Source organism: Myotis nattereri (genome assembly GCF_964212035.1).
Source record: "Myotis nattereri genome assembly, chromosome: 3".
In the NCBI taxonomy this organism is placed as follows: Eukaryota; Metazoa; Chordata; class Mammalia; order Chiroptera; family Vespertilionidae; genus Myotis; species Myotis nattereri.
This window is the reverse complement of record NC_138077.1, coordinates 79,491,893-79,504,903: the sequence shown is the minus strand read 5'-3', so window position 1 is coordinate 79,504,903 and position 13,011 is coordinate 79,491,893. Positions and strand designations below refer to the sequence as shown.

General features: G+C 40.2%; 2 protein-coding genes across 3 annotated transcripts in view; one reads left to right on the top strand and one right to left on the bottom strand.

The window, feature by feature from the left end:
* FILIP1L (filamin A interacting protein 1 like) overlaps positions 1-3,104 on the top strand; it is a 54,380-nt gene extending 51,276 nt beyond the window's left edge. The window contains exon 3 of the mRNA XM_081086722.1: positions 1,596-3,104. Within this exon, the coding sequence (XP_080942848.1) occupies positions 1,596-1,787 (192 nt within the window). The 3' untranslated portion in view covers positions 1,788-3,104. The remainder of the gene's footprint in view (positions 1-1,595) is intronic.
* Positions 1-11,836, bottom strand: part of CMSS1 (cms1 ribosomal small subunit homolog) — a 406,540-nt gene extending 394,704 nt beyond the window's left edge. Inside the window, exon 1 of one of the 2 annotated variants that reach the window (XM_081086727.1) lies at positions 11,642-11,836. In XM_081086727.1, the coding sequence (XP_080942853.1) occupies positions 11,642-11,705 (64 nt within the window). In that variant the 5' untranslated portion in view covers positions 11,706-11,836. Of the gene's footprint in view, positions 1-11,371; positions 11,524-11,641 lie in introns of those variants that run through there. The other variant, XM_081086728.1, reaches the window with a different exon arrangement.
* Between the last annotated feature and the right edge of the window lie 1,175 nt (positions 11,837-13,011).

Sequence of the window (13,011 nt, the reverse complement as noted above, 5' to 3'; positions counted from 1 at the left end):
AATGTTTACGTAAAGAGATAAAGGGACTTCACTGTACTTTATTAGTATAATAAATATGAAAACAAAAAACAATATAAGAAGGGCTCCCATAAAAACAGTATAAAAATCTATGATGAAAACTATAATGCATTTTTAAAAGATTTACATTTTTAAGCTCATAGAGGAAAGGATGATGCAAGCAAAGGGGGAAATAATAATAACAATAAATACTGGATTATAATGGGAGAATTACAGTTAGCTTTTCCTCTCTCTTTAACAATGTGTTCTCATCTAAGAGTATTTTTCCTTAATACACAAAATAAGTGTATTTCTAAGTGAATATGAACTCAATAAAGATTTTACTCTTCACTTCCACAACCCACTCTCCCAGTCCAGATCACTTAACTGTGAGTCCTCTCACCCCTCATAAACTAACAGGGAACAAATATTAATACAATTCTATCTCTACACTGTGTCTTCCCCCAACCCATGTCCTTATTAATCTCCCCCAGGACATCCTCCCCCCCCACTTACACACAGTGTATATAATTAGTACAGTTTTCCTATGTGGCCCTGTGTATTAGTACATTCCCATTCTACCTCGCAAATATAACCTAACTAGAGGCCCAGTGCATGAAATTTGTGCATGGGGGTGGGGGGAGCAGTGTTCCCTCAGCCGAGCCTGCACCCTCTTGCAATCTGCGACCCCTCGGGGGATGTGCGACTGCCGGTTTAGGGACTGGGCCTAAACCGGCAGTCGGACATCCCTCTCGAAATCTGGGACTGCTAGCTCCTAACTGCTCATCTGCCTGTCAGCCTGATCACCCCTAACCACTCTGCCTGCCTGCCTGCCTGATCACTCCTAACCACTCGCCTGCCTGCCTGATCACCCTAACTGCTCGCCTGCCTGTCTGATCGCCCTAACTGCTCGCCTGCCTGCCTGATCACCCCTAACCGCCTCTGCCTCAGCCCCTGCCACCACAGCTTCATCCAGAAGGACTTCCGGAATGACATCCGGAAGGTCATTTGGCTGTCCAGTCTAATTAGCATATTATGCTTTTATTATTATAGATGCAAAATCACTTCATTTCTCAATTGTGTCCAATTTCCTATCTCAGGGACACTGTTAAAAGTATTTCCTTACTCTGGAATGCCCTCCCATTCCTGCTGTTAAAAACCCAAAAGTCTTCAGAGGCCCAAGTTGAGTCATGCTACTTCCTTCTTGAAGCTTTCTTAGACCTCCTCAATTAAATTAAACGTTCTCTGGCAATCTCATGACCCTTTGAGAATAATATGGAACACTACTCCTGTTTATCTTCCACTATAGTACTGCAATTGCCAGAACGCAAGAAAAATAACCTATTTATCTCTGTATTTAATACTAGATAGGCTGTTGAGAGCCTTGCATGTAGCACATGTTCAACACATGTTGACTTGCTTTACTGAAGTCTCTCTTTTTTTTTTCCCTAAACTTGGCAATTTTTAATCTGATGTGTCCCCAGAATCCAGAGCTTTCAAAGAAGCCAAATCCTCCAAGCTGACTCCATGTCCTAAAAATGTCTGCTTCTCCACCAACTGTACCATTAACTACCTTTTGTTCTTCTGTTTAATTCAAGATCAAGGAGGTATGCAAGCAGAGAATCCCAACACGGATCCCTAAACCAAAATCTACAGGCATCACTAAGCTTCCCCCTAAAGCTCCCCCAGGGCCAATGGATAAGCCCATTCACCACACTGGCTATGGGAAGCTACACATCATAAGGACTGTCACCTCCAACACTTTCCTACATATAGGAGGGAAAAGGTAAGTCATGCCAATGCACTGCCTGGATACATTAACCTACAGAAATACCTGGAAAGTTGAAATTACCACTTTGGAAGGCCAAAGAGGACAAGCCATCTCCTCCAGGAAATGAAGCAGCAGCAAACTGACAGGTGGTTTATTCACAGGTTGCTGGACCTGGCAAATGAATGTCATACTGAAAGTGTAGCACAGCTACAATTATTTTCACCTATATTTGTGTAAATGCATATATGCACAATCACAAGCCCAGACATACCCCCCAAATCCTCATCCTACCTATAATCCAACCCAAAGTTGGGACTATCACTATCCTGGGATAAGACTGAATTCACTAAGACAATTCAAAAGTTTCTGGTGGACCCAGAAGTAATCCTCCATTCCACAAAACTTGATTGATTCTATTTTGCTCAGATGTGCTGGAGAGAATTCCTAATCTGCTTCAAGAAAGTAATATTACTTCCATCAATTAAAAGCATATTTAAGGTCTAAAACTATGATTTCTTTATGAGCAGGAGAAAATAAAAAAGTGATCATTCTTACCACTTTTACAGAGAAAAAAAACAACAAAAATGAGAAGGGCTAAACACATCTACTGTGTGGCCTACCTGATAATCGCTGGCACAGCAGGCACACTTGACTGGCTGCTGGCACTGAATCTTCTGTCCCATGTTTCCAGTAGGTTGTTCCCCCTATATGTACCAGGCCATGGACTCATACTGTCAGGCAATCATAGGCTTGTAAGATAAATCATTTTAGATTGGTATTGCTGCTTTCTATAAGCAATCAGGACATTGAAGAATCAAAGTTCACTAATATTAAGTTATTTTAGGGAGATATGAATCATTGTCCTAGGTATTAAAAAACCTAATTTATTATTTCATAGGACATTCTTTAATCAACATCTCTTCCCTGAATCAATGCTATAGAAAATCAGTTGATGCAACAAAAACTTGACATCAGGAGACTCCAATTCCAACCCTGGTTTTTCACTCATTTGACACTGAGCTCATTCATAAGTTGAGGTGTTGAGTTTCTCATATGTAAAAGAGGAGAGCTGAACAATTCTTCAGGTCTCTTCCAGTTCTGATAATCCATGAGTATGTCTAACTACAAAATGTTGAATTCAACCAGTCATCTACAAGACAGAACTCAGTCTCCTGACAGGAAGCTAAAGTCATTCTTTTCATCTCACTGAACACTCTTACAGAATCAAGAAAAAGATGTGTCCGTAACTCAGTGTGGACAGAGTAATACAACGATGTTTTAAGACAAGGCATTTTGAACATGAGAAGACAGTTATATTTCATAAAGTTTCAGCCAGAAAAAAAAAAGAGAGAGAAGAGCATGACCCAATGTTTTCTGTGATACTGCATGGAGAACTGGAGGCATAATGGAAGAAATCCTCATGGCTAAGGACACAGTTTCAGACAGCTGTCCTGAGATGGAACCAATGGAGCAAGAGCAAAGAAACTGCCATTCTCCACACTCATCCTTAAGTCAAGCCTGCTTCAATGCATTGATGCCACTGAGCCCACTCTTATTTCCAGGAGGAGGAGAAGGGCTGGAAGCATGGGCAGGACCAAACTATACATGCCAGAAAGAGGGATGATGTGCAGCATCCCCAGAAGGCAAGTGGCAAAGGGAGAAGGTGGGGAGGCCAGGTGAATGAAAAGTCTGAAGTAGAAAAGTCTAAAGTAAAGGAAAGCAGTAAGAGAATAGTGGAAAGAGTGGACTACAAACAAAGGTGTTGAAGCTGTGACACCAAAAATAGTACAAGAGACAATTCAGAGGGAAGTGCAGAGATAATTCAGAGGGAAGTAACTGGTGGATAGTGCAGTGTAGCACTGTGTCCGACATAATCAGGTAATGTTAAGTGATCAGAGGAAGAGTGAATTAAAGAGAGAAGGGCTATTCAGTCAAGACATAAGTGAGAAAATGTGTTAAAATATGGCAATGGTGTATGATAGAGTCAGGAAAAGCAGTTATGCTGGGTAACATTCAACACTGATAATTATACTAATGAAAAGAAAAAACACTGGATCTCCTATAATGGAAACCAAATAGCCTGAAAAGAAGCATAAAATAGGAAAAACAAGCACCAACAACAGTCCCAGCAAATCAAAATACCCTGGGAACGTTTTACCTTGAAGAGGAGCGCAAAATATGTTTCAAGTTGGAGATTCCAAAATTGTTTTCTCCTATGTTAGGAGACTCCCTAAATACATTTTCATGGCAAGCTGGCCTAAGTTCCAGAGCAAGAAAGAAAAGAAGGACAAGATATTGTATAAAGTCCTTAAAACAAGGCAGGAAAATAGCAATACTTCTCTGGCAATCAGCAGAAATCTGCTTTAAATGGTAATATAGTTCTAAGCCTATTAAAAGTCTTTAAACTAACAAAGTCTATTTTAAAAGGATTACCAACCAAAACCATTCTTATGTTAAGTAATATGTAATACAATGATATGTCATAAAATGCATATATATCTAAGAACTAGGAATATTATTTGGAGTTCAACAAAATGGTATTGGACCTATAACAAAACTAAAATAAAAAGAATCCTGCCTCCTGAGCATAGTCCCATCCTGTTTTCTGCCGAAATGCAGCCCCTCTGAAGAACAATGAAAATAAAAGAAGCTGTCGTAATAATTCTAGAGTGACTTTATGTTAATTTTAAAAGGGAAGAAGATAAAAATCCAAGTGAATGAAAACAAATCTAATATGTAACATAAATTTTAATAATCCGATACTTTTATCCTGGAATCTTTCCTTAGCCTTTCATTTATTTAGCTTCAGTGATTTCTAATCTCCTTGTAACTGTTTGAAATAAAGTACAGACACACAAATGTGTTATTTTACAAATTGAAGGCAAGATCTTCCCACAGCAAAAAGGTTACTTTTTGCAATACTTGCTTTATTGCAGTGGTCTGGAATAAAGGTGTGCCTGAATCTGATTTCAGGAATGTGACTGATATAATATATGACAGATAATTAAGGACTGAGTAATGGAGTAATTAATGTAAAACATAACTCTTCCTGGGTTATGTTTAAATTTTCCTTTTTCTGGGGACGTGTGACATACAACTTGGGGTCCAACTCTAATCTGGGGCACAAATTCTGCCCACTGTTCCTCATAAGAAGAAAATTTTGTGAGATGTGAAAATTACATGAAATTCAAATTTCGTTGTCTGTAAAGTTCTATTGGGATACAGCCACACTTGTTTGTTAACATATTTACTATCTGCGATTGTATTTTTGCTAGAATGGCAGTCAGGTAGTTGTAGCAGTAACCACCTGGCTAGCAAAGCCTAAAATATATATTATCTGGTCTTTCATAAAAGAAGTTTGCTGATCTCTGCTCTAGTGTGAACTAGACTAACAAAGAACTCAGGGACAAGAGCTTAAGAAAAACTTAATCGCCCTGACTGGTTTGGCTCAGTGGATAGAGCGTTGGCCTGTGGACTGAAGGGTCCCAGGTTCGATTCCGATCAAGGGCATGTACCTTGGTTGCGGGCACATCCCCAGTAGGGGGTGTGCAGGAGGCAGCTGATCGATGTTTCTCTCTCATCAATGTTTCTAACTCTCTATCACTCTCCTTTTCTCTGTGTAAAAAAAAAAAAAGAAAGAAAAATTTAATCAACTAGTAAATACTAATAATTCAATTATCAATCCTATGAAAGCTGATAAAAATGGGAAAACGATATTTCAAGCTGTTTGTGATATATAGTAAAATGTTAAATTCTATGAATGCACTAAAATGTTCAACAAAAGAACATCAGATAAGAGCACGTCAAAGAATGTGTGCCACAAATAATGTGTTATTTATTGTTGAATGGAAGTATCTAGGCCTTCCAAATTCCTGGTATTTTTCAAAAAATTCATAGACACGCAAAATTACAGCAGAACTAATGTACTTGTGATTTGGAGACAGATGTGTAAATTGTACCTTTAAGTATTCATAATTGTTGTCAAGAATTTGTTTTAATCACTTGCAAGAATCATGGAATTGTTACCGAATTCAAGAGGTTTGCCACTTGGGGTGCTCTCCATTCAAAATGAGATGTGGTTGTCTGAAGGCAATTTTATTTACCTCCAGCAAGTCAAGAACTCAGGGTATTCATATCCAAAGTGTCTAAAATAGGGCCAAGTGTGAGAGCTCAATAAATGATCTTAAAAATAACATGCCCTGAAGTTGATCCTCTGTTGTATGTTATCAAAATCTACTGTAAATATTCCAAGTCTGAGTTTTCCATGTAGAGTCACTGCTCTACAACATCAACTATGAATGGCTGCCTATAGGTCTTTCATGTGAAAAAGGAAAAAAAAAAAGCCACAAAAAAAACCCCTGGTTTATTCAGGTTTATAGGAAAGATCAAAAGTGTTCCCCTACTTTGTCATTTCGAAAAGGAATTCAACATAGATAAAGCAACGTGATTTGAAGGAGATACTATAAAACATATTAAATATTACCAAAAAAATTTTACAATTCCCATTTCAGCAATCACAAACAAAATGTACAATCAAATTGGTTCTAAATGACAAAAGCTGTCACTGTAAGAATTACTGGCTCATTTACAAAGCAAAAGTCTGTTGTTCCCTTTCAAAACATAATTTATAAAAATAAATCCAAATATGAATAAATCAGGATATTCCTTGGCCTTTCTTTGTGAAATTGGGTAGTTGGTTATTTAATTTACTGAGATAAGGAAGTCTGGAGAAAAGGCAGATTTGGGAATAATTCAGTAATTGGATATCATTTGCATTTGACATTCCCATGAAATAAGACTTTACGAAGACAGCCAGGTACATGGGCCTTGAGCTCTAGGATTAAGTCTGAGCTCCTGGTAGAGACAGTAGAGTAGGCTGCAATGGTACAACCTACCTACAGTATTTGTATCCAAGTAATCAATGTTCTTTAGAAGAGCAAACTTAAGGAGACTAGGGGTTAATAGACACAGTTGGATAACAATGATCTATATAAACAAAGGTTTATAAGATATGAGCCTCTTTAAATTGATAAAGGATTGTTATTTTAGAGATAATACTCTCACCATTGATAATTAGAATAATAATGTATGAGAAATTTAAGTGCGCAGACTGGTTTCAGATTGCCTGCCTATGAATACAGCCTTCTGACTTACTAAGTGAATAACACTGGGCAAATAATTTAACCATGTAGCACCTCAATTTCCTCATCTATAAAATGGGAAAAACAATAGTTAACTACCTCATGGGGTACTTATGAAGATTAAATGAGCAATCAAAACATTATGTGTCACATAGTAAGCACTCAACAAATCCAAGTTAGTATTATTATCTGCAGTCTTCCACACTATATACAGAAGTGTCCTCAGACTTCAGTTTTCTAGTTAGATGCTTGGTAAGAGATGACATCAAAGATTCAGAATTAACTAGGGAAAGCATATGAAAAACCCACCTGAAGAAGTGGAGGCTAGAAGTTTTGCAGATTGTGAAAACCATCCTCTTTAAAAGTAAGCTGCATGTTTGCCAGTCATTCCTAAATCTGTATCTACAGCCCTGACTCAACCCTGGAGCTCCAGACCCAGCTGACTACTAGATACTTGACTTGGTAATTTAATAGGCATGTTATTGGAATAAAAAGGGGAAACAATCAGTGTTCTCTTCAGTTAGTGAATGATCAAGTAACCATCTCTATCTCCAGGAACTCTCAACTCTGCTCCCTAAGTCACGAAATCCATGCAGTAAATGACATTCTCTGTTTTCAGCTTCACACTTTATCATTATCATTAATGTTTTGTAGTCATGATTCTACTGCATGTATTGTTCACTTAAATCAATTCAAACAATTTCTTAAGGAAGGCAGGGAATAAGAAAATAAGTGGAAAAAAATTAGATGCCGTAAAATGATTCCTGGGTTCTGCTGCCTGAAGCAGATTGCACTGCACATTCCTCAACAGAAGCAACTCTCAGCTGTCTTATCCTGGGCCATGACTCCAATCACCACCAATAATGTCACCAATGGAGAGAGCACACATCCCAGGTGGACCAGGACAGTTCCAGTAAAATTCTAATAGCATGGCTTTCCACTCTCAAAAGTGCCTGGATTGGCTGAGAAATTATATGTCTACTTATATATATGATCACCAAGAGCTCTGCAGCATCTTGCATTCATTCATTCACTCATCCATCCATCCATTCATTCATTCATTCATCTAATATCTACCAAACTCCAAGTACCAGGTCCCATGTTGGGCTCCATTACAATGCAGGATTCTAATATAAAAATGACATATCTTGAAAAGCCACAAGATATATGCAGAAAGGGTCGTATTTAGATCAAGAGCTTCAGTAAGAGTCTCTGAATTACATACCACATCTAAGAAGACATGAGACCAGCAAAAACAGTATATTTGCTTAGACACATAATAAACAGATAACTTGATACATTAGACCAGCCGTGGGCAAACTACGGCCAACGGGCCGCATCCGGCCCGTTTGAAATGAATAAAACTAAAAAAAAAAGACCGGACCCTTTTATGAAATGATGTTTACTTTGAATTTATATTAGTTCACACAAACACTCCATCCATGCTTTTGTTCCGGCCCTCTGGTCCAGTTTAAGAACCAATTGTGGCCCTCGAGTCAAAAAGTTTGCCCACCCCTGCATTAGACAGATGTTATACACAGTGTAAAACCAGCATATATTTGTTGAATAAATGACTAAAATGCTCCATTGTATTGTCACCATTGGTGTGAACTGGGAACAGGTAATAAGATGTTTATTTTTATAGACAAGTAGCAAACAACAGAAATAAAAGCATCATTACAACTATCTTTCCTTTTTTCTGATTTAAGGTACTATTTCTCCTTTGATCTTCAAAACAAAATACAATTTATACATTTTAGGCTGATTTTCCCTATTAATGTAGGAAGAATCAGGAAATCTGAATTGGTTCAACTGTGATTTCTTCCAGATTATAAATACTATACAGATCAGTTAGGCAAATTACCAGTAAATTATCACTCAAGCAGAATTCAAGGAAGCTTATATGCTCACTTTACCTAAAAGCAGTAACAAAGCAAAGACCTCTCACAAATTTAATGTTAGTGATTTTCAAAGCTTAGTCTTACAGCTAGAAAGAATCTGAAAAGTAAAGTAATCCTGACAACTCCAACATATTATCTTGATGGGGATTCTGGCAACTTAGACGAAGGAGGCTATAGCACTTTAAAGTTCTACTAGATTCAATGTTTAGAACTGTTGGTGGATAAGACCCCTACAAAGATAATCCCTAAGAACCCTCATTTTACAGATCATGATAATGAGGCCCCAAGAAGCCATGTAGTAATAGTGGGAAAAGTGTGATTTAGAAAGTCAGGCACAGTTGACTAACCTCTTCCCAGATATTTTCCTTGCTGTGTATTTCTCAGAAAAATACTTTTCTGTTTTTCATTTATAAAAATGACACTTACCTTTTAAAGATATTATAAAGATGAAATCAATTCCTATTTATGAAAACATCTAGCACATAACTGATGCTCAATACAAGTTGATTTCCCTCCTTCCAAAGGGTAACTAACTTTAGAGACACATTGCTGGTGAGCAGCAAGAGACAGGACTAGAATCAAGAATTAGGATTCCGCCGAAACCGGTTTGGCTCAGTGGATAGAGCGTCGGCCTGCGGACTGAAAGGTCCCAGGTTTGATTCTGGTCAAGGGCATGTACCTGGGTTGTGGGCACATCCCCGGTGGGGGATATGCAGGAGGCGGCTGATCGATGTTTCTCTCTCATCGATGTTTCTGACTCTCTATCTCTCTCCCTTCCTCTCTGTAAAATATCAATAAAAATATATTAAAAAAAAAAAAAGAATTAGGATTCCCTTCACCACTAGAAAAGATTTTAATTAGTTCTTAAATGGTCTCTATCCTTTAAGAAATATAGCTTTTACCACTTGAGGTAAGGGGAGAGGGTAATTAAAGTAAATATGGGACACCACAGCCTACAAAGAAAGATAATTGTGCCTTGAAACACAGAGATGCATTTGCTAGGAATAAAGTTCCAAAAGAGTCAGGAAGTTATTCGAGGACGTATTACATTGGCTACTTTTAAAAAATGACTTCTAAACTGGCTATCATCAACAAATCAACAAACGACAAGTGCTGGAGAGGATGTGGAGAAAAAGGAACACTCGTGCACTGCTGGTGGGAATGCAGACTGGTGCAGCCACTATGGAAGACAGTATGGAGTTTCCTCAAAAATTTAAAAATGGAACTCCCATTTGACCCTGTGATCCCACTTCTAGGAATATATCCCAAGAAACCAGAAACACCAATCAGAAAGGATATATGCACCCCTATGTTCATAGCAGCACAATTCACCATAGCTAAGATCTGGAAACAGCCTAAGTGCCCATCTGTAGATGAATGGATTAGAAAACTGTGGTACATCTACACGATGGAATACTATGCTGCTCTAAAAAAGAAGGAACTCTTACCATTTGCAACGTCATGGATGGAACTGGAGAGCATTATGCTAAGTGAAATATGCCAGCCAATGAAGGAAAAACACCACATGATCTCACTCATTTATGGATAATAAAGACCATTATAAACTTATGAACAAAAATAGATACAGAGGCAGAGCTGCCTCGAACAGACTGTCAAACTACAGCAGGAAGGCCGGGGAGGGTGGGAGGGCAGGAGGGGGGTGGGTAAGAGATCAACCGAAGGACTTGTATGCATGCATATAAGCATAACCAATGGACATAAGACACTGGGGGGTAGGGGAGGCCAGGGGATTGTCAAGGGCAGGGGGGGAAAAAAGGAGACATATGTAATACTCTTTATAATACTTTAAGCAATAAAAAAAAATAAAATAAAATAAAGTTAAATTATTTGTTTCAAAAAAAAAATGACTTCCGCTCAAGATCATATATGATCTTTGGCCTTGTCCTAAAAAAAAAAAAAAAAAATCTCAGAAGCTAGCAGAGAGGCCGGCTAACTTTGAAGAAAGACAGAGAACGTAATTAAGCCTTATGGGACGTGAAAAGAAAAGTCCCATGCCAGGTCTACGGTGAGAAGTTACTTCATGCTCTCTGCTCTAGGATAACATGTCCACGGCACTGGCAGGGGGTACACACGGCACAGTAAACACCGTATGAATTGTGCGAACTTAATTCTAGTCTGGCGTCTGATTCCAACTAGCTATGCGCACTTGTCCAATTACTTTACATCTTTAGGTCTCACGTTCCTCGTCTGTAAAATGAGTTCAAACGGATGACCCCCAAGCCTCCTTTAGGCTCCAATAGTCCAAATTACATCACTATGATGACGTCAGCAAGAAAAACTCCGGTTTCTCTTTACCACACACTTCCTATGTGCCAAGCACTGCGCTACGGAGCATCATTTATATTATCTTCATTTAACCTTCACAACAACCTTATGAAATTGGCATTGTTATTATCCTTATTTTAGAGATGGGGTGGTGGGGGGAGCAGTATTATGGGGCTGGAGTCGCGGTTTGAAAGGAAGCAGTCTGAACCTACTCGAGGAGTTCCTCTTAACCCCTACAACCCAGACGATGTCTTCACGAAAACCCTCTTACCCACCAAGAAAATAAGGGAAAGGAAAACAGAGCTTGGAAGAGGGTCCTTCCTGGCTGGCGGGCAGATCTGGGTTCACGTCACGCTTCTCTGTCCCACGTGTGAGTGAGTCTCAGCACCGCCGCCCCGGCGATGCCCGCGCTGCCACAGCTGCGCGCACCACAGCTGGACGGAGCTGGCGACGGGCAGCGGCGGCCCGGGCGGGGGCGCGCGGAGGGGCTCGGGGCGGGGGCAGGCGCGGGGGAGGCCCCGCGGGCGCGCGGGCAGAGTGGGTACCTGGGCTGCTGGCGGCTCCTGCCGGCTGGTTCTCCCACCAGTCGTCTCCAAGATCGTCTGCCATCTCCACGCGGGGCTCTCCGTGGGCGGACCACGAGGGAAAAGCTCACGGAGGCAGAGACTCGCTGTCGCGCAGCCAGGAGTCTGAAAAAGCAGCACGAACAGCCTCTCCTCAGACCGCGTCGCCTCCGCCCCGCAGCGATGGCGTCAGAACCTCCGTCCCGCCTCCCAGGCAGCCGCGCCCAACTCGTCGCCGTTTCCACACCTGTGCTCCTGGGCAGGGTCGGTTTGGAGACGCAAAATAAATCCCCACAAAAGCACAAAGACAAGAATACGCATAAGCAAAAAAGAAAGATTGTATTTTTAATTCGTTATTTTAAGACTTTAGGTTTTGTTTTTGCTTAAAGTTGTTGTCGAAAGTGTGGAACCGGATGCGAAGACAGTTTTTCTCTGCTCGGTTTCAAAGAACTGGAGCCGCGGGACCAGACCCGAGCACGTGGCTGTGTTTTCATGTGTGTGTCAATGTCTGGGCGTCCTGTGTTTGTGCAGTTTGCTCTTATAAAAGGTGCACAAGGGCTCGTGGCCATGAATGTTGGGCCTTTGTTGTAGATGTGGGCACTGCTCTTTTTGTCCGATTGAGTAAAGAAAATGATTGGTCTGTAAGGGCTCCCCCACGGAAAGTCCCTGCTTGTCCGAAAAGTTTAGAATCAACTCCCTCACCCCCTTCCATTGTGCAACTCTTCCCCCGCCTCCGCCGTCTCCCCCTCCCCTAGAAGGGAGCCCATTGCCACCTAACTATAGGTAAGAGACCTACAGTGCTTCTTGTCTCACTTTCAACGTCAAGTGGCAGAGATGGGCAAGGAAGACCTGATGTGCGCCAAGTGCTGCAGCCAGCTGTAAGGTAAGTATAGACAATATTTTCAGGCAGGTCTTTTTACACAACAGTAAAAATTTTAGAAAAAAAAAAGGATTAAATACACGCAACGTGGCCGGCACTATGCTTGGAATAGTGGTTTAAAGATGTGTAAGATATGATGGCGCCTTCCAGATGTCACCAACTAGAGTAGAGGAAATAGAACTTCTAAGGCTAAAGGCTAATGATAGGATACATCCTGGTAAATAACAGAGACCAAGTATCTTAATCTGATGAGGATAGGATTAGTCATTATGTGAACAATTCCCCAAATCCACCCAGCTAATAGGTGGTGTACAAGTGCATTACAGTTAGACTTGATCAGCGTGCCGTAAGTACCCTAAAAGAGAAAATAGGAGCTATAAAAGTGGCAAATGTAAAATCATCTGTAATCCTCAAAATGAGTGACTTCCACGGGGAAATGTAAATAAATGGCAGATGATTATGATGATTGATA